Source organism: Oncorhynchus mykiss, chromosome 19 (assembly GCF_013265735.2).
Source record: "Oncorhynchus mykiss isolate Arlee chromosome 19, USDA_OmykA_1.1, whole genome shotgun sequence".
Taxonomy (NCBI): Eukaryota; Metazoa; Chordata; class Actinopteri; order Salmoniformes; family Salmonidae; genus Oncorhynchus; species Oncorhynchus mykiss.
In genome coordinates this window covers 10,069,261-10,093,291 of record NC_048583.1, presented here as the reverse complement: position 1 = coordinate 10,093,291, position 24,031 = coordinate 10,069,261, and the positions used below count along the sequence as shown (strand labels likewise).

The 24,031-nt window shown below is 45.8% G+C and overlaps 2 protein-coding genes across 8 annotated transcripts in view; both read left to right on the top strand.

The window, feature by feature from the left end:
- LOC110498434 (ovochymase-2) overlaps window positions 1-16,151 on the top strand; it is a 47,124-nt gene extending 30,973 nt beyond the window's left edge. For all 3 annotated transcript variants that reach the window (XM_036954211.1, XM_036954212.1, XM_036954213.1), the window contains 15 exons: window positions 939-1,048; window positions 1,812-1,912; window positions 3,398-3,675; window positions 6,536-6,699; window positions 6,873-7,056; window positions 7,523-7,741; window positions 8,403-8,537; window positions 9,768-9,989; window positions 10,189-10,371; window positions 10,883-10,995; window positions 11,123-11,217; window positions 11,355-11,448; window positions 11,655-11,850; window positions 14,299-14,459; window positions 15,274-16,151. In XM_036954211.1, the coding sequence (XP_036810106.1) occupies window positions 939-1,048; window positions 1,812-1,912; window positions 3,398-3,675; window positions 6,536-6,699; window positions 6,873-7,056; window positions 7,523-7,741; window positions 8,403-8,537; window positions 9,768-9,989; window positions 10,189-10,371; window positions 10,883-10,995; window positions 11,123-11,217; window positions 11,355-11,448; window positions 11,655-11,850; window positions 14,299-14,459; window positions 15,274-15,465 (2,447 nt within the window). In that variant the 3' untranslated portion in view covers window positions 15,466-16,151. The remainder of the gene's footprint in view (window positions 1-938; window positions 1,049-1,811; window positions 1,913-3,397; window positions 3,676-6,535; window positions 6,700-6,872; window positions 7,057-7,522; window positions 7,742-8,402; window positions 8,538-9,767; window positions 9,990-10,188; window positions 10,372-10,882; window positions 10,996-11,122; window positions 11,218-11,354; window positions 11,449-11,654; window positions 11,851-14,298; window positions 14,460-15,273) is intronic.
- Window positions 16,152-16,380: 229 nt separating this feature from the next.
- The window catches only part of LOC110498641 (protein FAM13A), a 78,277-nt gene continuing 70,626 nt past the window's right edge, over window positions 16,381-24,031 (top strand). For 4 of the 5 annotated variants that reach the window (XM_036954217.1, XM_036954215.1, XM_036954216.1 and 1 more), the window contains exon 1: window positions 16,381-16,687. In XM_036954217.1, the coding sequence (XP_036810112.1) occupies window positions 16,661-16,687 (27 nt within the window). In that variant the 5' untranslated portion in view covers window positions 16,381-16,660. The remainder of the gene's footprint in view (window positions 16,688-24,031) is intronic. The other variant, XM_036954220.1, reaches the window with a different exon arrangement.

Genomic DNA, 24,031 nt, shown 5'->3' with positions numbered 1-24,031 from the left:
GACGGAAGCCACTCCTCAGTAAAAGGCACATGACAGCCCGCTTGGAGTTTGCCAAAAGTGACCTAAAGACTCTCAGACCATGAGAAACAAGATTCTCTGGTCTGATGAAACCAAGATTGAAATCTGGCACCATCCTTACGGTGGTGACAGGCAGGGACTGGGAGACTAGTCAGGATTTAGGGAAAGATGAATGGATCAAATTACAGAGAGATCCTTGATGAAAACCTGCGCGAGAGCGCTCAGGACCTCAGACTGGGGTGAACGTTCACCCTCCAACAGGACAACGACCCTAAGACCAAGTAACGCCCCCCAAAAGCCCTTCAGGTGGCCAGTCTGTAGAGTACAGTAGAATCCTGGGTTTATTTGCCCAGATGTGTAGTGCCCAGATGTGTAGTAAAACTAGATTATTTGTTGGAGCTGTAAACACCGTGGTACGTTCCAAATGGCACCCTATTCTCTATAGTGCATTGATTTTGACCGTTGTACGTTCCAAATGGCACCCTATTCTCTATAGTGCATTGATTTTGACCAGAGCCCAGTAGGGTTCCAGTCAAAATTAGTATACTATTATCTGTATAGGGAATAGGGTGCCATTTTAGGATGCAGACAGTGTAGTATGAAGTGCCCTTAGTGCAGCAGTTGCCCTCTGGTTGTCTCTTACCCTTTGCCCCATTCTTTACCCTTTGATGGGCCCCAGGTGGCCGGGCCCCTGCCAAGCCAATTGCTGAAATCGAGTTTTACAGATGGACTGTGCATCGTGCTGCCTCGGGGGGTGGGGGGGGTTCTTCTCGGGCACAGCTGAGAGGAGAGGAAAGGAATAGGAGAGGAGAGGGGAGGAGATGACTATGGGAAAAATTCTTACTTCTATCAAAACAATAACCCTTTAGTCTTATCGCTGATGTCAGATAAGATAACAACTGTTCTGTCCTTTACTCTAGAATGGCCAACCACATGTGGCAAACCCGCCATTCCCCCCACCATCCACACCCGCATAGTCAATGGAGAGCCAGCCAACCCCCACTCCTGGCCCTGGCAGGTGTCCATGCAGGTGAGACACTGTCTGTCTAAACTCTATTTAGGGTCATTTAGATCCATCAAACACTGTTATTCTAGAATCAAATCCAAAATGGCTGCCTGGTTGCTAACATGTCTTAGGCATATACCCAGAACCAAGTCACGTGATTATGCATCAGGGAACATCACAAATGTGTCAACTTTTTTACAACAACAAGTGAATTCATTTACTCAACATCTCATCTCTCAAGGGCAATATCACCAATAGGTTTTGAATGAGATTCTCTGTTATCATGATGCAGCTACACTAGTCACAGGGACAAGACTTCTTTCAGATGGGACATGTTTGTTAATTGACATCATCATTACATGGGTCGGATTACACACACACCCTGAAACTGCACACACACACACACACACACTGCTAATAAAACTTAATGAGAAGGGTCCCTTCAACTCAACCCCATCATTATTTAAAACAACTTTGATTATATCAGAGGCATCGTCGTACACTATGCTTGTTTGTGCGTGTGGGTGGTTGTGTGTTTGCGCACTGTCTGTCCCACAGATTTGGCCTTTAGAAGACAAATAGGCACGACTGGCTCACTATTGATGGAATAGTTCAAACAAATGACATATTGGTTTCCTTGCCCTGTGAGCAGTCTAGAGACATGGCCCATAGCATGGATTGCTATCGTACCTTGTCCGTAGACTGCTTACAGGCTAAGGAAACCAACATGTCATTGAATAATTTGGGTGATCTATCACTTTAAAAGCTGATGTTTTATTTTACCCAGGTTTGGCCTAGCAGTCAGGAGACGCCCAAGTTCTTCCACACCTGCGGAGGAACTCTCATCCATAAGAACTGGGTTATGACAGCTGCCCATTGCTTCATACGGTGAATGAACTACAGGTTGAGTCCCAAATGGCACCCTATTTAGGGCACTACTTTTGACCAGGACCTATAGGGAATAGGGTGCCATTTGAGACGCATAGGCCCTGGTCAAAAGTAGTGAAATATATAGGGAAACGGGTGCCATTTGGGACGTAGACACAATGGCAGAATTACTAGAACAGACATTCTCATTCAAGTCAATGGTCCATTCCGTGTTGGGCGGTAATTCTATTCCTATAAATGTGCACTCCCCTCAACTGTGTCACAGGTACATATCACCGTACATGTAGGCCAGCATGTCTCTATGGTGTGCACAAAACAAGACGATTTTGGCATACATTTTTACCTTTTGAGATTTTAAAATGTACCTTTTACATTTGATTGAGCTGACACAGTGGTGTGAAATGTACCCAATGGTCATACTTAAGTAAATGTAAAGATAACTTAATAGAAAATTACTCAAGTAAAAGTGAAAGTCACCCAGTAAAATATTACTTGAGTAAAAGTCTAAAAGTATTTGGTTTTAAATGTACTTAAGTATCAAAAGTAAATGTAATTGCTAAAATATATTTAAGTATCAAAAGAAAAAGTAAAAGTATTAAATCATTTTACATTCTTAATATTAAGCACACTACAAAACTCAGACATAATTTACAAATGGAGCATTTGTGTTTAGTGAGTCTGCCAGATAAGAGGCAGTAGTGATGACCAGGGATGTTTTCTTGATGTTCTTGAATTTGAAAATGTTCCTACCCTGCTGCTAAGCATTCGGAATGTAACAAGTACTTTTGGGTGTCAAGGAAAATGTATAGATTAAAAAGTACATTATTTTCTTTAGGAATGTAGTGGAGTAAAACTAAAAGTTGTCAAAAAAATCTATACTAAAGGTACAGCTACCCCAAAAAAACGACTTAAGTAGTACTTGGGACTTGTACTTTACACCACTGAGCTGACATTACGTAATATTGTTCTGTGTCATGTGAAGTAAACAAAACAGAAAAGTATTTTTAGACCATGAAAGTTGAGAAAATGTCCCTCCCTGTGTCTGGAGCCTATTATCGTAATGCAGACAGGCAGTTCTTTGGGACGCCTATGCCTCTGTCTGTCACAACCATTACCAAGGTCCTTATCTAAGACTTGTTACAGGGCTGGTGCTGGGTCTTGTTAGTCCAATTAATGTCTCCAACTGTGTATAATGACCCACAGAGTTAATTCTGCCCTGTCACAGAGAACCATGCTGATAGATAGGAATTGATGGTATGCTGCTATTGCCAGCGAACTCTGTACACTGTAGGTTTTTCTGTCGGTTGGTGGTTGGTTTTGTACATAGAAATAGATCCTTTAAAGTGTATATTCCCAAGTCAAATCATTCAATTTCTATGATGTAGTTATGGGTGGTTATGTTAAGGAGGATGTCTGCATCAGTGTGTGTGTTTATACAATGAGTGCACTAAACATTAGGATCTATGTGACTCGCACTCTCTGCAGGTACGCTGACGAGCTCCAGCGCTGGAAAATGTGCCTGGGCAAACACAACCTGACGTTCACAGAAGACACGGAGCGCTGCTTCGGCGTGACGGGCATCTACCGCCACGAGGGCTTCAAGTACCCCACGTTGCCCACGGTGGAGTTCGACATCGCCCTCGTCAGGCTGGGTGGGGAAGTGACCCCCAGCGATCAGATCTCCTACTCCTGCCTGCCCTCCCTGGAGGAGGTTCTGGAGGGGGGCAAGAAGTGTTACGCCACCGGCTGGGGAGATGAGTCTGGTGAGGGGTTTGGGACGTCCACGATTTCCTGTGACCTCTTTTGTCTCATGAGTATTTGGATGCGTCCCAAATTCCACCCTATTCCCTATATAGAGCCCTATGGGCCCTGGTCAAAAGTAGCACACTGCATAGGGAATAGGGTGCCATTTGGGACACAGGCGTTGTGTAGTGAACACACAATCAATGTTATGCCATCGGCTGTGGAGATGAAGACTGGTGAGGGCTTGAGATGTTTTGTGATGTCTGCCATTTATTGTGACTCCTATTGGAGGACACCATGATATTGGAGGGGTAGCCCAGACCAGCGCCTATCAACCCAACACCTTATGCTGTGATCCAAATCTCTTGACGAGGTTGCTAGGGGTTGGGTTAAGGGTGCTACAATATGCATTGTGTAGATACAGTGCCTTGCGAAAGTATTTGGCCCCCTTGAACTTTGCGACCTTTTGCCACATTTCAGGCTTCAAACATATAGATATAAAACTGTATTTTTTTGTGAAGAATCAACAACAAGTGGGACACAATCATGAAGTGGAACGACATTTATTGGATATTTCAAACTTTTTTAACAAATCAAAAACTGAAAAATTGGGCGTGCAAAATTATTCAGCCCCTTTAAATTAATACTTTGTAGCGCCACCTTTTGCTGCGATTACAGCTGTAAGTCGCTTGGGGTATGTCTCTATCAGTTTTGCACATCGAGAGACTGAATTTTTTTCCCATTCCTCCTTGCAAAACAGCTCGAGCTCAGTGAGGTTGGATGGAGAGCATTTGTGAACAGCAGTTTTCAGTTCTTTCCACAGATTCTCGATTGGATTCAGGTCTGGACTTTGACTTGGCCATTCTAACACCTGGATATGTTTATTTTTGAACCATTCCATTTGATTGGTGATTTTGCTTTATGTTTTGGATCATTGTCTTGTTGGAAGACAAATCTCCGTCCCAGTCTCAGGTCTTTTGCAGACTCCATCAGGTTTTCTTCCAGAATGGTCCTGTATTTGGCTCCATCCATCTTCCCATCAATTTTAACCATCTTCCCTGTCCCTGCTGAAGAAAAGCAGGCCCAAAACATGATGCTGCCACCACCATGTTTGACAGTGGGGATGGTGTGTTGCTGTGTTGCTTTTACGCCAAACATAACGTTTTGCATTGTTGCCAAAAAGTTCAATTTTGGTTTCATCTGACCAGAGCACCTTCTTCCACATGTTTGGTGTGTCTCCCAGGTGGCTTGTGGCAAACTTTAAACAACACTTTTTATGGATATCTTTAAGAAATGTCTTTCTTCTTGCCACTCTTCCATAAAGGCCAGATTTGTGCAATATACGACTGATTGTTGTCCTATGGACAGAGTCTCCCACCTCAGCTGTAGATCTCTGCAGTTCATCCAGAGTGATCATGGGCCTCTTGGCTGCATCTCTGATCAGTCTTCTCCTTGTATGAGCTGAAAGTTTAGAGGGACGGCCAGGTCTTGGTAGATTTGCAGTGGTCTGATACTCCTTCCATTTCAATATTATCGCTTGCACAGTGCTCCTTGGGATGTTTAAAGCTTGGGAAATCGTTTTGTATCCAAATCCGGCTTTAAACTTCTTCACAACAGTATCTCGGACCTGCCTGGTGTGTTCCTTGTTCTTCATGATGCTCTCTGTGCTTTTAACGGACCTCTGAGACTATCACAGTGCAGGTGCATTTATACGGAGACTTGATTACACACAGGTGGATTGTATTTATCATCATTAGTCATTTAGGTCAACATTGGATCATTCAGAGATCCTCACTGAACTTCTGAGAGAGTTTGCTGCACTGAAAGTAAAGGGGCTGAATAATTTTGCACGCCCAATTTTTCAGTTTTTGATTTGTTAAATAAGTTTGAAATATCCAATAAATGTCGTTCCACTTCATGATTGTGTCCCACTTGTTGTTGATTCTTCACAAAAAAATACAGTTTTATATCTTTATGTTTGAAGCCTGAAATGTGGCAAAAGGTCGCAAAGTTCAAGGGGACCGAATACTTTCGCAAGGCACTGTAAGTGGGATACAGTCAGAGCAAGATATTAGGATTGTGACCTAATTTTGCTGTCAGAAAAAAACATATGACTCTTCCCTTCCACAAATATATACAAGCAGGTACAAGTTACAACAAAATACAACAATCCATCCAACCACCATAACTCATTCCTTGACCAGTTTTCCTATTTCCATACTGCCAATCCTGGTTCCAGTTCTTCCGGTGCTTTCACCCCCTCTGTTGGTTAACAATTGAAAATACATCCACTGAATTTCAACGTTGATCTCGCTGTACGCGTCTTTGGCTGCGTTCACACAGGCAGCCCAATTCTGTTCTTTTTTTGGTTCACTAATTGGTCTTTTGACCAATCACATCAGATCTTTTCAAATCAGCTCTTTTTCAGAGCTGATCTGATACCAACTAGTGAAAAAAAGATCGCAATTGGGCTGCCTGTGTAAACACAGCCTTTGTTTTCTATGAAAAAGCATCTAAAAAGGATTAGTCGAAAATAAATGTCAAGCACTATCAGTTGATAACAATAAATTAACTGGAGCAACTCATTTATTTTTAATCAGGAGATTCCATGAATACCAAAGTAGCTGAGGACCAAACAATAAATTAACCAGTTATATATTTTTTAATCAGGTGATTCCATGAATACCAAAGTATCTGAGGACCAAACAATAAATTAACCAGTTCTATCTTTTTTAATCAGGTGATTCCATGAATGCCAAAGTGGCTGAGGACCAAACAATAAATTAACCGGTTCTATCTTTTTTAATCAGGTGATTCCATGAATGCCAAAGTGGCTGAGGACCAAACAATAAATTAACCGGTTCTATCTTTTTTAATCAGGTGATTCCATGAATGCCAAAGTGGCTGAGACCCTGAACCAGGTGGCCCTGCCGGTGGTGCCCTTCAACACCTGTAAGAAGCTGGACTACTGGTGGTTCCAGGTCAAGACCTCCATGATCTGCATGGGCTACACCTTGCCTGACGAGCTCAAGTCTGTCTGTCAGGTACTCAAGTGGGATATATACCCGCATAGTATTATACTGTATAATGCAAAAAATTATCCATTGACTTATGCAGTGTTTACATGATACAAAAAAACTATTTGATTAATTTTGTCATGGTTGTGTTGATGATGTCATCAATATGAAGTGCTGTTGACCATCGCCATGTGACACAGGGGGATTCAGGTGGTCCCCTGGTGTGCCAGGACTCTGCCAACGCTCCCTGGGAGGTGCACGGCATCACCAGCTTTGGTCCCAATGGCTGCATCATGGACAAGAAACCCTCTGTGTTCACCCGTGCCTCGGCCTACATCCCCTGGATGGAGAATGTCATCCGCAGGGACATGTACAAACAGCACAGTAGGTTATTTAACCTTTATTTAACTAGGCAAGTCAGTTAGGAACAAATTCTTATTTACAATGACATCCTACCCCAGCCAAACCCTAACCTGGACGACGATTGGCCAATTGTGCGCCGCCCAATGGGACTCCCAATCACGGCCGGTTGTGATACAGCCTGGAATCAAACCAGGCTCTGTAGTGACACCTCTAGCACTGAGATGCAGTGCCTGCGACTGCACTGCCACTCGAGAACTGGTTCCAACCGGTCTAAATCGGTTTCTAATATCAAGCTTTTTGGTTGATTTGGAGTGGCGTGACATCTTTTTTTTCCTGCTCCTCTCTCGCTCTTTCTCTCTCTCTCTCTCCGACTCCCCTCTTTCTCTCTCTTTCCCTCTCTCTCTTTCCGACTCCCCTCTTTCTCTCTTTGTCCCTTCCTGTCCTCCCTTCAACTTACTTCCCATCCCCTCTCCTCCTCTCTTTGTAGCATCTGGCTGCGGCGGGCCAAAGGACATGGCTGGCGAGAGCGGCGTGTTGTCCAGCATGGGGCACCCGGGCAGCTACAGTAACGGTGCCCACTGCCAGTGGCACATCAAGGTGCCCGACGGTAAACTGGTCCACCTGCACTTCCACAACTTCTCCCTGGAGGACACCCAGCTGTGTCTCAACGACAAGGTCACCATCAACGACAGCTTAGCCAGCCTAGGTAGTACAGCCGTATGTAAGGGTCTTTGGTGTGTGTGGGAGGAGGGGGGGTAGGTGATATGTGCGTGAGCACACACACCCTGTCTGACGATTAATTTGCGGGGTCACTTGTGTCTGATAAATGAGATTACTGTGTGCGTTATTGTGTCTCACCTCAAACACGTCAATGTCATTACTTTCCAATATGATTAAGAGTAAATGACATTTCAGAGTCAAGTTGTTTGCTCTGGCAGCCGTACAACTGACTGGAAGGCAAGATGAAACACTGTGACAAGAAAGCTGTAACAGAGAATGCTCTTGTCTCTTCAACAACTGATATGCTTTGTCAGCCAGGACACGTATTGATGGACTTGATAATAGGGTAGTTGAATATCATTAATCACAGTAGACAGATTACTGTCGTTATCATAATGACAGTTGTAGATTAAGGCCCAGGAGACATTGTTTGCACAAAAAGATTCCGCCAACAATGTTTGATTAGCCTTTGAAACCCTTGATTTGTCTCATATCAGAAGAAAGATCTTGCTTCTCTCTATCCTGTCAGTACATATGAAGGAGAGGAGACCAATTAAGTGATGCACTGCATGCCTCCTTATGACCCCTTAATGTATCTTTATAACCTCACCACGTCACCTTATAACCTCCTTATGTCTCCTTTGTAGGTACCTACTGCAGTCACATTCCCCCTCAGGACCTAGTGAGTATCGGTGACAGACTGAGCCTCTATTTCACCTCCAACAACAAGGTGGTGGACACCGGCTTCAGGGCCACTTGGAAGGCTCTGGACCCCAGCCAGGGTGAGTGGAGCTGGGCTTCAGGGCCACCTGGAAGGCTGTGGACCCCAGCCAGGGTGAGTGGAGCTGGGCTTCAGGGCCACCTGGAAGGCTGTGGACCCCAGCCAGGGTGAGTGGAGCTGGGCTTCAGGGCCACCTGGAAGGCTGTGGACCCCAGCCAGGGTGAGTGGAGCTGGGCTTCAGGGCCTCCTGGAAGGCTGTGGACCCCAGCCAGGGTGAGTGGAGCTGGGCTTCAGGGCCACCTGGAAGGCTCTGGACCCCAGCCAGGGTGAGTGGAGCTGGGCTTCAGGGCCACCTGGAAGGCTGTGGACCCCAGCCAGGGTGAGTGGAGCTGGGCTTCAGGGCCTCCTGGAAGGCTCTGGACCCCAGCCAGGGTGAGTGGAGCTGGGCTTCAGGGCCACCTGGAAGGCTGTGGACCCCAGCCAGGGTGAGTGGAGCTCGGCTTCAGGGCCTCCTGGAAGGCTCTGGACCCCAGCCAGGGTGAGTGGAGTTGGGCTTCAGGGCCTCCTGGAAGGCTCTGGACCCCAGCCAAGGTGAGTGGAGCTGGGTGAATGGACAGACGTTCCTTGTGGAAGAAGCCTCTAAGCACAGTTCTAGGATCAGCACCATTAGCAACAGTCCTAATGTGAACATTCACCATACGGGCCATGGCGGAATACATATCTGACTTCAGATCACTGCTTAGGCGCACCTTCAGTTTCACCACTAAGCCTAACAACAAACATTTTTACCCCCTTTTTCTCCCCAATTTCGTAGTATCCAATTATTAGTAGTTACTATCTTGTCTCATCGCTGACAACTCCCGTACAGGCTCGGGAGAGACGAAGGTCGAAAGTCATGCGTCCGCCGAAACACAACCCAACCAAGCCGCACTGCTTCTTAACACAGTGCGCATCCAACCCGGAAGCCAGTCGCGCCAATGTGTCGGAGGAAACACTGTGCACCTGGCGACCCTGGTTAGTGCGCACTGCACCCGGCCCGCCACAGGAGTCGCTGGTGCGCGATGAGACAAGGATATCCCTACCGGCCAAACCCTCCCTAACCCGGACGACGCTAGGCCAATTGTGCGTCGCCCCACGGACCTCCCAGTCTCTGGTGGCACAGCTAGCGCTGTGATGCAGTGCCCTAGACCACTGCGCCACCTGGGAGGCCAGCCTAACATTCTTATGGATTTACACAAAGTCTTTACACACAGACTCTCCCCACCCTCCTCTCTCCCACTTCCTCCTACAGCTTCATGTGGAGGTGTCTTCAGCAGTGAGCAGGGAGAACTCACCTCTCCCAACTGGCCTAACAACTACCTAGACCAGGCTGTGTGTACCTGGCGTATCTCCATCCCCTCAGCTTCGAACATCCACATTGTCTTCACCCATTTTGAGGTGCAGGCCGTGAACCAGCTGGGACAGTGTGTGGACTACGTGGAGATCTACGGTGGAGCAGGGTTGACCTCACAAGGTTGGTACCATAGCGATAACACTATAGAGATGCCATTGAAGTATAATTCATAGAGGATATTTTGTTGGATTTCTGCGAACTGCTGTGTAATTTTTTCAAGGGTGCATTACTTTGATCAATGTAACTAAGTACAGTATATGTGATAAATCTACATTACTTCAATAATACTTTTCTTGTTTGTGATTTTTTACCTGTGCAGATCGCTTCTGTGGCTTTGCGCCGCCCGCTGAGGTTACTGTCGTCGGCAACACGGCTGTGGTCCGTTTCCTCAGCAACAAAGCCAATGTGGAGAAGGGTTTCCGTGGTTACTGGACCACTGATCCCAACTTGTTCCCCACTCTGCCTCCCCCTCCCGCTAACCCATGGGACAACATCACTATCAGTAAGTACAACCACTGGTTAACCACAGATCGAGGATCAGATTACCCTGACGCAAATCCTAACATGAACCATTAAGGGGAATAAAAATATCTGACCGTAGATCTGTGGCAAATGCAGATTGAAGACCATTTTACTGAGAATGTGTTTTTCTACGATTGTGTTTTGCTTTTCGTGTATTGATGTGAATATTGATGTGTGTATTGATGTGTATACAGGGCTCATCTGTAAAAGTGACCTTGGTCTCAGCATGACTCTCTGTCAAAACTAAACTAAAAATGGCCAACTTCTATCTTCTCATGGGAAGTTCATCTGGACAACTGCTATGTTTACCGCAGAGACATTGTCTCTAGGTACATCAATTGGAGCCTTGCCAGCTCAACCAGACTTCAGTTATAAGTGGCTATCCCTTTCCAACAGCACGGTGACATTTCCCACTGACTGACACTTTGAAAAGACTTTCATGAGTACCTTTTTATTAACTGTATATTGACCTGTCTCTCTTCTTCCTATAGGCTGGCCTGAGACGTGTGGCAGCCCTGCTGTACCCCCCAGTAGTGCCACCTTGAGAGTGGTCAACGGGGTAGAGGCTGTGCCCCACTCCTGGCCCTGGCAAGTCTCCATGCAGGTGAGGCCTGGGTTAGTGTGTATGTGTGTGTGTGCAACCGCGTATGTGCAGGACTTATTTGCAACTAGTGCCTACATGCATGTGTGGGCGTGTAATCATGTATGTTGATGAATCTCTCTCTCTTCAGGCCAGTCCGTTTAATCCCATCCCCTACATGCATGGCTGTGGAGGCTCCCTGATCCACAAGCAATGGGTCCTGACGGCCGCTCACTGCTTCATGGCGTAAGCACATACACACACACACACACACCTCACATTAACACATTATTCTATCCAATCCCAAAATGTGCGTAATAATAGAAACTCCCTTTAACTTTCTAACCTTAACCAAAAATCCCTTCTCCACCGACCCCATCCAGGCCTCTGGGTAACCCCACCTATTGGCGCATGTGTCTGGGTAAACACCACATGAACTCATCCCGGGACCTCCCTTCCCATGAGGCCTGCTACAAGGTGAACAGCATTTGAATGTTTATTTATTGAGATATAAAAGCTTGTAATATCTAAGTATAAACTGGAATATGATGTCTCTCTTTCTGTATTGTTATTGATGGTTTTTTATCTCCTTCATTTATATTGATTTACTGTAAAGTAGGTGGCGATGTTTTTCTTTCTTCTTCTAAATAAAGTTTCATTTGATTTGATTTCTTTGACTCCAGGTGGACGGCATCATCAGGCACAAGGGCTTCGTGTACGAGCAGGACAAGACGGACATCACTAACGACATCGCCCTGGTGCATTTGAGCTCTGAAGTCAACATGACCAGGGAGATTAGTCCCGTGTGTCTGCCGGCGCTCGGCGCCCTGATGCCTGCTGGGAAACCCTGCTACGTCACGGGGTGGGGCGACGAGAAAGGTATGTTTTTTTAGGAATAGTTGTTCATCAATAGGCACACTCGTAGGTGCACATACAGACACACACCCTGGCAATTCAGATACATGACACACCACTTCAAATACACGTTTGAAAATACGCCATTTAAATACACGGCACATATTGCATAGCAATACCTACCTCTGCTGAGACTAAACATTTAACTATTTTATGATGCTATAACATCAGCAGCCCCAAAGAACCTCTCCTCAAACTGACATTGATAGCTCCACCCATCTCACCCAGCTCAGGGCATTCAAATCAAATCAAAATCTAAAGTTTATTTGTCACGTGAGCTGAATATAACAGGTGAAATGCTTACTTACAGGCTCTAACCAATAGTGCAAAAAAGGTATTAGGTGAACAATCGGTAGGTAAATAAATAAAACAACAGTAAAAAGACAGGCTGTATACAGTAGCGAGGCTATAAAAGTAGTGAGGCTACATACAGACACCGGTTAGTCAGGCTGATTGAGGTAGTCTGTACATGTAGATATTGTTAAAGTGACTATGCATATATGATGAACAGAGAGTAGCAGTAGCGTAAAAGAGGGGTTGACAGGTGGTGGGTGGGACACAATGCAGATAGCCCGGTTAGCCAATGTGCGGGAGCACTGGTTGGTCGGCCCAATTGAAGTAGTAAGTACATGAATGTATAGTTAAAGTGACTGTGCATATATGATAAACAGAGAGTAGCAGCAGTGTAAAAGAAGGGTTGGGGGGGCACACAATGCAAATAGTCCAGGTAGCCATTTGATTACCTGTTCAGGAGTCTTATGGCTTGGGGATAAACACTGTTGAGAAGCCTTTTTGTCCTAGACTTGGCACTCCGGTACCGCTTGCCATGCGGTAGAGAGAACAGTCTATGACTGGGGTGGCTGGGGTCTTTGACAATTTTTAGGGCCTTCCTCTGACACCGCCTGGTGTAGAGGTCCTGGGTGGCAGGCAGCTTAGCCCTAGTGATGTACTGGGCCGTACGCACTACCCTCCATAAGGCCTTGCGGTCAGAGGCCGAGCAATTGCCATACCAGGCAGTAATGCAACCAGTGCCCTCGATGTTGCAGCTGTAGAACCTTTTGAGCATCTCAGGACCCATGCCAAATCTTTTTAGTTTCCTGAGGGGGAATAAGCCTTGTCGTGCCCTCTTCATGACTGTCTTGTGTTTGCACCATTCTAGTTTGTTGTTGATGTGGACACCAAGGAACTTGAAGCTCTCAACCTGCTCCACTACAGCCCTGTCGTTGAGAATGGGGGCGTGCTCGGTCCTCCTTTTCCTGTAGTCCACAATAATCTCCTTAGTCTTGGTTAGGTTGAGGGATAGGTTGTTATTCTGGCACCACCCGGCCAGGTCTCTGACTTCCTCCCTATAGGCTGTCTCGTCGTTGTCGGTGATCAGGCCTACCACTGTTGTGTCATCTGCAAACTTAATGATGGTGTTGGAGTCATAGCTGGCCATGCAGTTGTGGGTGAACAGGGGGTACAGGAAGGGACTGAGCACGCCCCCTGTGGAGCTCCAGTGTTGAGGATCAGCGTGGCAGATGTGTTGCTACCTACCCTCACCACCTGGGGGGGAGGGGCCTGCCAGGAAGTCCAGGATCCAGTTGCAGAGGGAGGTGTTTAGTCCCAGGATCCTTAGCTTAGTGATGAGCTTTGAGGGTACTATGGTGTTGAACGCTGAGCTTTAGTCAATTAATAGATTTCCTCGCCTAGGAGGGATTATAAGCAGGCTACAATATTAATGCAAAGCCTGGTGTTGGCTGACTGGGTGTGTCATGTTCTTTTCAGGGCTGATAAAGTTTTCATGAGGCCAGGTGGCACTCCACAGCATTGACACCACGTATAGAGTCTGAATCAATTCAGCACACTATTGACACCACGTATAGAGTCTGAATCAACTCAGCACACTATTGACACCACGTATAGAGTCTGAGTCAACTCAGCACACTATTGACACCACGTATAGAGTCTGAATCAACTCAGCACTGCAGCAGATGACCCCAGAGAGAGACAAAGAAAGCACTCAACCACTCACACAGTGACAAGGCAGTGACACACACAATGCTATATCCGACTCTAACATCTTCTGTTCTGTATCTATCTGCGCTCCCATTGACTCTCAGTGATTACTCTAGTATAGGACTATAACATAGCTAGTAGACATACTGGATATCCATACATTAGTCATGTATAGAGATACAAGGAGGAGTGATATGTTAAGGCTATTCACATCGGGTTCAATGAGGATAGCGAGGCTTGCAAGCTAAGAAGCTAGCTAGCATGGCGACCATGTGATCATGTCCATGTTGAATTAGACAGCAGTTGTAATGGTCATTATAGACATTTGCATGGGGAACATTACATGGGCATGACTATCTCGCCACTCCCCTAACTTGCCGGCCCTCCCCCTTCCTCCCATCTCTCTCTCTCCAGGTAGCCTCTTCCCTGTTGTATCTAAGAAGTTGAACCAGGCAGCCCTGCCCATCGTCCCATTCGCCACCTGCAGTAAGCCAGCCTACTGGTGGGACACCCTGAGACCCTCTATGATCTGTGCCGGATACGAGTCTCCAGACGAGCTCAAGTCAGCCTGCCAGGTAGACTACGGACCCCTACCCAGCTACAGTGCCTCGTTTTGGGCAAGGGGAGGAACCGAAAGAGCCTGGTGGTACAACCTATTATCCAGAGAGTGGCTCGTTTTGCGCTAGGAGAGGTTGGGAGAAGGCCTGGTTGTTCAACCTAACTAACCAGCTTTAGTGCTTAGTTTTGGGGTAGGTTACGGGGGTTGGCTGGTTGTATCACCTTGGCTTCGACCGAGACCAAGTGGCTTGTTGTTATATTACACAATGATAATACAGTCCGGTGGTTTCTCCTGATTGGAATGCATTATGTAACACAGCACATAGCATTTGTTTGTGATCAGTCAGCCTTGATAATGGTTTAATTAGTTTGTTGTTGTGGTGGGACAGAGGACAAAGAGCATAGGAACTACATAGTTGTCTGTCATAATGAGGTCCATATGAATGACAGCAGTGTGAGTCTTTGACCTCCACGTGCTGCTATGTATTTTACCCAGCAGCTCTTGTGCTACTCTCAGTGTTGTTCTTTCCCTCTGTAGTGTGTGTGCTACTCTCAGTGTTGTTCTTTCCCTCTGTAGTGTGTTTACCGTATAGCCTTAGTAGCCTGAGTACGTTGAGTACGTGTGCTTCCTATCCTATGATGTGAATTAATTTCTGAAAATAATTCACTAGCGATTATTTTAGTTGTCATCTATAATTACATTAAAATGTTCACTCTCCTTTCTCCTCATCCTCTCTCCTCTCCTCATCCTCTCTCCTCTCCTCTCTCCTCTCCTCATCCTCTCTCCATCCTATCTCCTCTCCTCATCCTCTCTCCTCTCCTCCTCTGCAGGGTGACTCAGGTGGACCCTTCGCCTGCCAACCCTCAGCCTCAGACCCTTGGGAGGTCCACGGCATCGTCAGCTTTGGCGCCTTCGGCTGTATCAAGGACAAGAAACCCTCTGTGTTCACCAGAGTGTCCTCCTTCAACGACTGGATCGGTGATAACATGAAGAGGTTCATCTATGAGAAGTCGCTAAACTAAAGCGAAATCACTGATCTCAGAACTGTTGGGGGGATGTTGATTTAGTTGCTACCTAACCACAGATCTAGGATCAGATTATAATGACTCATCTCAAAACTGTTTTGACAGGTTGGATAGTGTGGGTTGGAGTTGGAACCTAACCACAGAGCTATGATCAGATTAGTTTAACCTGACGCATAACATGATCTATTAGGTAGGTGGGAAATGATCCGATCCTGTTAGGGCAGATTGATCCTACCGTCTACACTCATTAAGGTTTAACACTACAGTATTTATACACTGCAGGCCCCAAGAGGTTTCATCATATATTTGAGTCATTTAGCAGATGCTCTTACCCAGTGTGACTTAAAGGAGCAATTAGGGTTAAGTGCCTTGCTCATGGGCACATCGGCTGATACAGTATTTCACCTAGTCGGCTCGGGGTTTCAAACCTGGCCCAACGCTCTTAGCCGCCAGGCTACCTGCCACTCCAGTAGGGAGGTCTAATACACTGCAGCACCACAGTACCTTATGGACATTAGGATTATACTGTGTATACCAGTACAGATGATTGAGGGAATACTTTTCACATTATGTCTGGATATCAAACTCCTATTCTCACCATGAAGAAATATTGTAAGTAATGTGATCATGATTCATATTGCAATTGCTTCCATTATGGATCTTTGAATAAAATCCTTATTTTGCATATTTTCTCACTTCTGGAACAGTAATGTGATTCTACATATTACCTCACAAGGATTATAAAATCCCCCTTTCCTCCCCAGCCTTAATATACTGTCATCCATTCTCCCTTCTGACTCAGCCAAATCCTACAGGCAGACTCTTCAAAATGATATTCCTTTAGTCACATGACCCATCCACTCAGCCAATGAGAGCGCGGGGCTCAGATTTCAGCCCAGGAGGAGACAGCCAGCCACTAATCTGTGTTTCAGAACAGGGGGTTCTAAAACAAGGAATCTCCTGTGTAGACTGGAGTCTTTACCCATTGTTCCACACTCTACCTTGGATTATTTTTGCTGTTGATTGGGGACTTTTGGATGGCACTAGTCTGGGTGAAAGGGTTTGCCAGTTTTGGGCAAGGTTTAGGCGGTGTGTATCCGGGACAGGAGTGAAGACAGGGAGAAGAAGGAGGGAGGATAGTCATTTTTCTTCATCCTTCTTTTCTGCAGACTGCAGGCATTTCCCTGAGAGAATGGGGGCAGGAGCGCTCACCATCTGTGTAAGTAGCTACAAAGCCTTTTTCCTCAGCCGAACCGGCTGGCAGGCACAGGGGCTTCTATCTCGGTGGCAAGGCGCTTTATGGATGTATAACGGGACACTCTTACAGTTCACTCAGCCATAGGCAGCACACTCTTTTGTGTGTGTGTGTGTGTGTGTGTGTGACAGCGAGAGTTGGCTTTTACATCGGTCTGGGCACAGAGAGAGTCTTTTTAAAATGTCTTCTAGCTGTCACAGTTCTGCAGTCTGTTTCTTGCTGGCACTGAAACACTGTCCTCTCTCTCTACATCTCCCTCCACCTTCAAAATAACTTTATTTAGGTTACTGAGCACAAACACGCATCAGAGTAACAGGGACAAGACGTGTTTACTGAAAGTGAAGAACGTTCTCCAGCACTGTGTGTTCAGTAGGTAGACCAAGCTTTTCTCTCCCTGGTAACTCTTACTCGACATCACGTAATTCTGAGTCAGACTTCCCTAATGGGCTACAACACATAAACCCAGTAGAGATGGCATCATGGCAGCATGACTAGAACAGTGCTACCTTTATGCTAACTAACTCTATCTGAGTCCATGTTCCTTAGCAATGATCCAGTGACTCAGTTTTTAAAAGGGAATCTGTAATGAAAGCCATTATGACAAACTCTTTAAAAAATATCCATCTCGCACAAGGAACATTTGAGCAATATTATGAGTAAACCCTAGTCCATTCCCTCTATAGTTTTAGGATTACTTGCCTTATAAGGACAACAACTACCCCATAGTATGAAGTCTGTGATACGAGCTAGACACTACTACAGACTTCTAGTTGAGCAGCAGTTGTTACTGCTAGGACTGTTTTTCCTGTGGTGCTGCCATACCAGTTGCTCCTACGGTCACCCACATTGGGAGAGACAAAGAGGGGGAGGGAGCAAGAGGAAGCATGCTAGGGCATGCTATCCCCCTCTGTGAGTCAGTTAAGGAGGCGGCCAAACTTCTGTGTGGTCTAAAATCACCATACAATTGATTTATTCACAAAAAGCTGTGTAAATGAGAATAGGCTCTCGCATCCCATCTAGACACTTAGGAGTAATGGTGGACTTCAAAAGAAGTATGCTTTGTCAAGTTCACAAGTAGTTGAAGAGTGTATGGACTACTCTCTTCAACACTCAACAGTTGCTACAAATGTAGGATCTTAATTTGAGCCAGCTTGCTACAGCAGGAAAATAATCCTGCAGCAACAGGAAATGTGAATTATTATGTGGATTATAATTCATGGACATTTTTGTAGGGGTTGACCTTCCCTTACGAAAGATCTATCAAGTCTGAAATTTCGGGGTGAAAATTACAAACTTCAGAAATCTTTTAAAACCTCAAATGCACTACATGTTTTAAATTTCCTTAAATTATCCTGCAACAGGGTGATCAAATTAACATCCTTCATCTGTACTGTCACGGCCCTCCAGGTGTTTATAGGAAGCCATTCTTTTACAGCGTCAACAGGTTGTAGCAGTAGTGCGATAATGTCCCTCTGGTCCTCTGGGGGAGGAGAGAGGGATGATGACAGGAGAGGGGATAAGGGGTTAAAAGGGCTAATCACAATATAATGGTCGAGTCAACAATAGAGTAGCAAGCTAGAGGCCATTAGGTATTAGCTTGCATTTCCTTTCATGTGTATGTACTATGTAGTTGTAAGATTATAGTAGTTGGCAAAAATCATTAAAAGCGTTACACTGATAAGTACGTGAAGTTGGTGTGTGTGTGAGAGAGAGAGACGTTAAATTCTACACCCACCTAAAAGGAAGCGATTCCCAAACCTTCCATAACAAAGCCATCACCTACAGAGAGATGAACCTGGAGAAGAGCAAGCTGGTCCTGGGGCTCTGTTCACAAACACAAACAGACCCCACAGAGCCCCAGGACAGCAACACAAATTAGACCCAACCAAATCATGAGAAAACAAAAAGATAATTACTTGACACATTGGAAAGAATTAACAAAAACCAGAACAAACTAGAATGCTATTTGGCCCTAAACAGAGAGTACACAGTGGCAGAATACTTGACCACTGAGACTGACACAAAATTAAGGAAAGCTTTGACTATGTACAGACTCAATGAGCATAGCCTTGCTATTGAGAAAGGTCACCGTAGGCAGACCTGGCTCTCAAGAGAAGACAGGCTATGTGCACACTGCCCACAAAATGGAAACTGAGCTGCCAAATGTATGACCATATTAGAGACACAAACTCAGCAAAAAAATAAATTTTTCAGGACCCTGTCTTTCAAAGATAATTCATAAAAATCCAAATAACTTCACAGATCTTCATTGTAAAGGGTTGTAAAGGGTTTAAACACAGTTTCCCATGCTTGTTCAATGAACCATAAACAATTAATGAACATGCACCTGTGGAACGGTCGTTAAGACATTAACAGCTTACAGACGGTAGGCAATTAAGGTCACAGTTATGAAAACATAGGACACTAAAGAGGCCTTTCTACCGACTCTGAAAAACACAAAAAGAAAGATGCCTAGGGTCCCTGCTCATCTGCGTGAACATTCTGCAAGGAGGCATGAGGACTGCAGATGTGGCCAGGGCAATACATTGCAATGTCCGTACTGTGAGGCGCCTAAGACAGCGCTACAGGGAGACAGGACGGACAGCTGATCTTCCTCGCAGTGGCAGACCACGTGTAACAACACCTGCACAGGATCGGTACTTCCGAACATCACACATGCGGGACAGGTACAGGATGGTAACAACAACTGCCTGAGTTACACCAGGAATGCACCTGTGCTTAGACTGTCCGCAATAGGCTGAGAGGGGCTGGACTGAGGGCTTGTAAGGCCTGTTGTAAGGCAGGTCCTCACCAGACATCACCAGCAACAACGTCGCCGATGGGCACAAACCCACCATAGCTGGACCAGACAGGACTGGCAAAAAGTGCTCTTCACTGACGAGTCGGTGGTTTTGTCTCACCAGGGGTGATTGTCGGATTCGCATTTATCGTTGAAGGAATAAATACAACCTATATTTATGTTTATTTCTTTTCCCTTTTGTACTTTAATGTCACGTCGTGTGTGTAGGTGGCAGGGAAGTCAGGCGCAGGAGAATCCAATTCAGTATAAATGGAGTATTTTTATAACTTAAAACACAAACTCCAAAACCAAAGTCCATAATGAAATAAATGTGGGTACAAGAACTCGTCGCACACCAATCCATAAAACACAAACATAACAACAAACAATCTCTGACAAGGACATGAGGGGAAACAGAAGGTTAAATACACAACATATAATGAATGGGATTGGAACCAGGTGTGTAAGAAGACAAGACAAAACCAATAGAAAATGAAACATAGATCAATGATGGCTAGAAGACCGGTGACGTCGACTGCCGAGCACCGCCCGAACAAGGAGAGGCATCGACTTCGGCAGAAGTCGTGACATTGAACTATTTTCACATTGTTACAACACTGTATATAGACATAATATGACATTTGGAATTTCTTTATTCTTTTGGAACTTGTGTGTAATATTTACTGTTCATTTTTGTATTGTTTATTTCACTTTTATTTATCCAGTTCACTTGCTTTGGTAATGTAAACATATGTTTTCCCGTGCCAATAAAGCCCCTTGAATTGAGAGAGCGAGAGAGAGAGAGAGAGAGAGAGAAGGGGGATAGAGAGAGATATAGAGGAGAGGGAGGGAGAGATGGGCAGAGACAGAGAAGGGGGGACAGAGAGAGAAGGAGGGAGAGAGAGAAAGGTTAAAGAGTTGTATTTGATTGTGCCACTTTATAAGCTGAGTGAGTAGTACACTTATCCCTTACTCTAGGTCACTGTCTCAGTGAGTCACCAGTGTGTGTTTATGTGTGTGCATGTGTGCGTGGCGTGAGTGCGTCTGTGTGTGCAGATTTAGGGGACATCTGCTTGCAACGGCTTGTGTCACTGACAGGCAGAGTAGCTCAGACAGGGCTTAGCTCTTAAACACCTGTGCTGGAGCACTACTGAAATACTACTACAGCTGTAGTACTGAGCCAACGTATAGAAATATACTGGAGATCTACTGGAGACGTACTGGAGACGTACTGGAGACGTACTGGAGATCTACTGGAGATCTACTGGAGACGTACCTGAGACGTACCTGAGATCTACTGGAGACATACTGGAGACGTACCGGAGACGTACTGGAGACGTACTGGAGATCTACTGGAGACGTACCTGAGATCTACTGGAGACATACTGGAGACGTACCGGAGACGTACCGGAGGCGTACCGGAGACGTACCGGAGGCGTACCGGAGACGTACCGGAGACGTACCGGAGATATTCCAAGTCTGACTATTTAATCCTCTATACAAGGGGTTCCCAAACTTTTTCACTCAGGCCCCATTTCCAGCATTGGGTAACATCCCACGCACCCTGTGCATGCACCACGTCTATTTCTATGATAGTCTCTTGGTGCGCTCCACTACAGCCCTGTTGATGTGAATGGGGGCGTGTTCGGCCTGCCTTTTCCTGTAGCCCACAACAATCTCCTTTGTCTTGCTCATGTTAAGGGAAAGGTTGTTGTCATGGCACCACACTGCCAGGTCTCTGATCTCCTCCCTATAGGCTGTCTCATCGTTGTTGGTGATCAGGCCTACCACTGTTGTGTCGTCAGCAAACTTAAGGATGGTGTTGGAGTCGTGCTTGGCCACACAGTCGTAGGTAAACAGTGTGTATAGGAGGGGACTGAGCACGTACCCCTGGAGGCCCCTGTGTTGAGGATCAACGTGGTAGATGTTTTGTTGCCTACCCTCACCACCTGGGGCGGCCCACCAGGAAGTCCAGGATCCAGTTGCAAAGGGAGGTGTTTAGTCCCAGTGTCCTTAGCTTAGTCATGAGCTTTATGGGTTCTATGGTGTTGAACGGTGAGCTGTAGTCAATGAACAGCATTCCCACATAGGAATGTGGATCTGTGGATCTGTTGAGCCGTAGGCAAATTGGAGTGGGTCTAGGGTTTCTGGGATGATGGTGTTGATGTGAGGCCTGACCAGCCTTTCAAAGCATTTCATGGCTACCGACATGAGTTGAGACGTACTGGAGACGTACTGGAGACATTCTGGAGGTCTACTGGAGATGTACTGGAGACATACTGGAGATCTACTGGAGACATACTGGAGACATACTGGAGATCTACTGGAGACATACTGGAGATCTTCTGGAGACATTCTGGAGGTCTACTCGAGATTTACTGGAGACGTACTGGAGACGTACTGGAGACGTACTGGAGACGTACTGGAGACGTACTGGAGACGTACTGGAGATGTACTGGAGATGTACTGGAGACATTCTGGAGACATTCTGGAGACATTCTGGAGACATTCTGGAGGTCTACTCGAGATGTACTGGAGATGTACTGGAGAAGTACTGAGGCGTACTGGAGACGTACTGGAGATCTACTGGAGACATACTGGAGATCTACTGGAGACATACTGGAGACGTACTGGAGACGTACCGGAGACGTACTGGAGATCTACTGGAGACGTACTGGAGACGTACCGGAGACGTACCGGAGACGTACCGGAGATCTACTGGAGACGTACTGGAGACGTACCGGAGACGTACCGGAGACGTACCGGAGACGTACCGGAGATCTACTGGAGACGTACTGGAGACGTACTGGAGACGTACTGGAGACGTACTGGAGACGTACTGGAGACATACTGGAGACATACTGGAGACGTACTGGAGATGTACTGGAGATCTACTGGAGACATTCTGGAGACATTCTGGAGGTCTACTCGAGATGTACTGGAGATGTACTGGAGAAGTACTGAGGCGTACTGGAGACGTACTGGAGATCTACTGGAGACATACTGGAGATCTACTGGAGACATACTGGAGACGTACTGGAGACGTACCGGAGACGTACTGGAGATCTACTGGAGACGTACTGGAGACGTACCGGAGACGTACCGGAGACGTACCGGAGATCTACTGGAGACGTACTGGAGACGTACCGGAAACGTACCGGAGACGTACCGGAGACGTACCGGAGATCTACTGGAGACGTACTGGAGACGTACTGGAGACGTACTGGAGACGTACTGGAGAAGTACTGAGGCGTACTGGAGACGTACTGGAGATCTACTGGAGACATACTGGAGATCTACTGGAGATCTACTGGAGACATACTGGAGACGTACTGGAGGCGTACCGGAGGCGTACCGGAGGCGTACCGGAGATCTACTGGAGACGTACTGGAGGCGTACCGGAGATCTACTGGAGACGTACTGGAGGCGTACCGGAGGCGTACCGGAGATCTACTGGAGACGTACCTGAGATCTACTGGAGACGTACTGGAGATATTCCAAGCCTGACTACTTAATCCTCTATACCAGGGGTTCCCCCCCCCCCCCCCCCCCCCCGCATCACGTCTATTTCTATGTGTTTAAAAAATGTATAATAAAATCTATAGGTTAAAAAAACTAAATAAAAAAACGTTAGCTGACATGGGCTAGTTGATCTGGACATTTATACATAGGACTCTAAGGTCTGCAGTGACTGACATGATAAGAGGAACTGATGATGTACGACCCAATTTAGAAATTGCACTTTGTGCGTTCTACTATTACAACTTTCAAGAGTAAATTTAAAGCCGAGTTCCTTTAAAAAAAGAATAATAATTACATTCACATGTTGTTGTTTTTTTGAGGGGGGGGGGGGGGGTGTCACCCCTGCCCTCACCACAGAGTTTGGGAACCGCTGCTCTATAGAACAAATGTTTCCCTGTAAACGTTGATGAATTTGGCATTGATATGTACACAGTCTAGCAGTTTAATGTTGATGTTGAATAAAATTCCTTTCATCTTGTATTGTTTCTAACGCATTACTATTACAATATTCACTTTATAAAACAGCTCATATAAAATCTCTGTGTTCATTTCAAATGAATTAAATTCATTCCCAAAAATGTTCACCCTCCCTTGTAAGTGACAAGAACGTCAAAATATGTAACCAATTACAGAATAATCTCTTAATACATTCCTACTCCCTCGGAAGGCATCGCTAGGTGAGGTGTAACCACACCGTCAAGATGAAAGGGTAACTTCATTATGAAAATGTCAAACTGGGAGACATAGTTATTATACAGTCTTCCTATCTGTTATCACCTTGCTCTAATGAAACTGGGAGACATAGTTATTATACAGTCTTCCTATCTGTTATCACCTTGCTCTAATGAAACTGGGAGACATAGTTATTATACAGTCCTCCTATCTGCTATCACCTTGCTCTAATGAAACTGGGAGACATAGTTATTATAGAGTCCTCCTATCTGTTATCACCTTGCTCTAATGAAACTGTGAACCCTTAGAGCTGT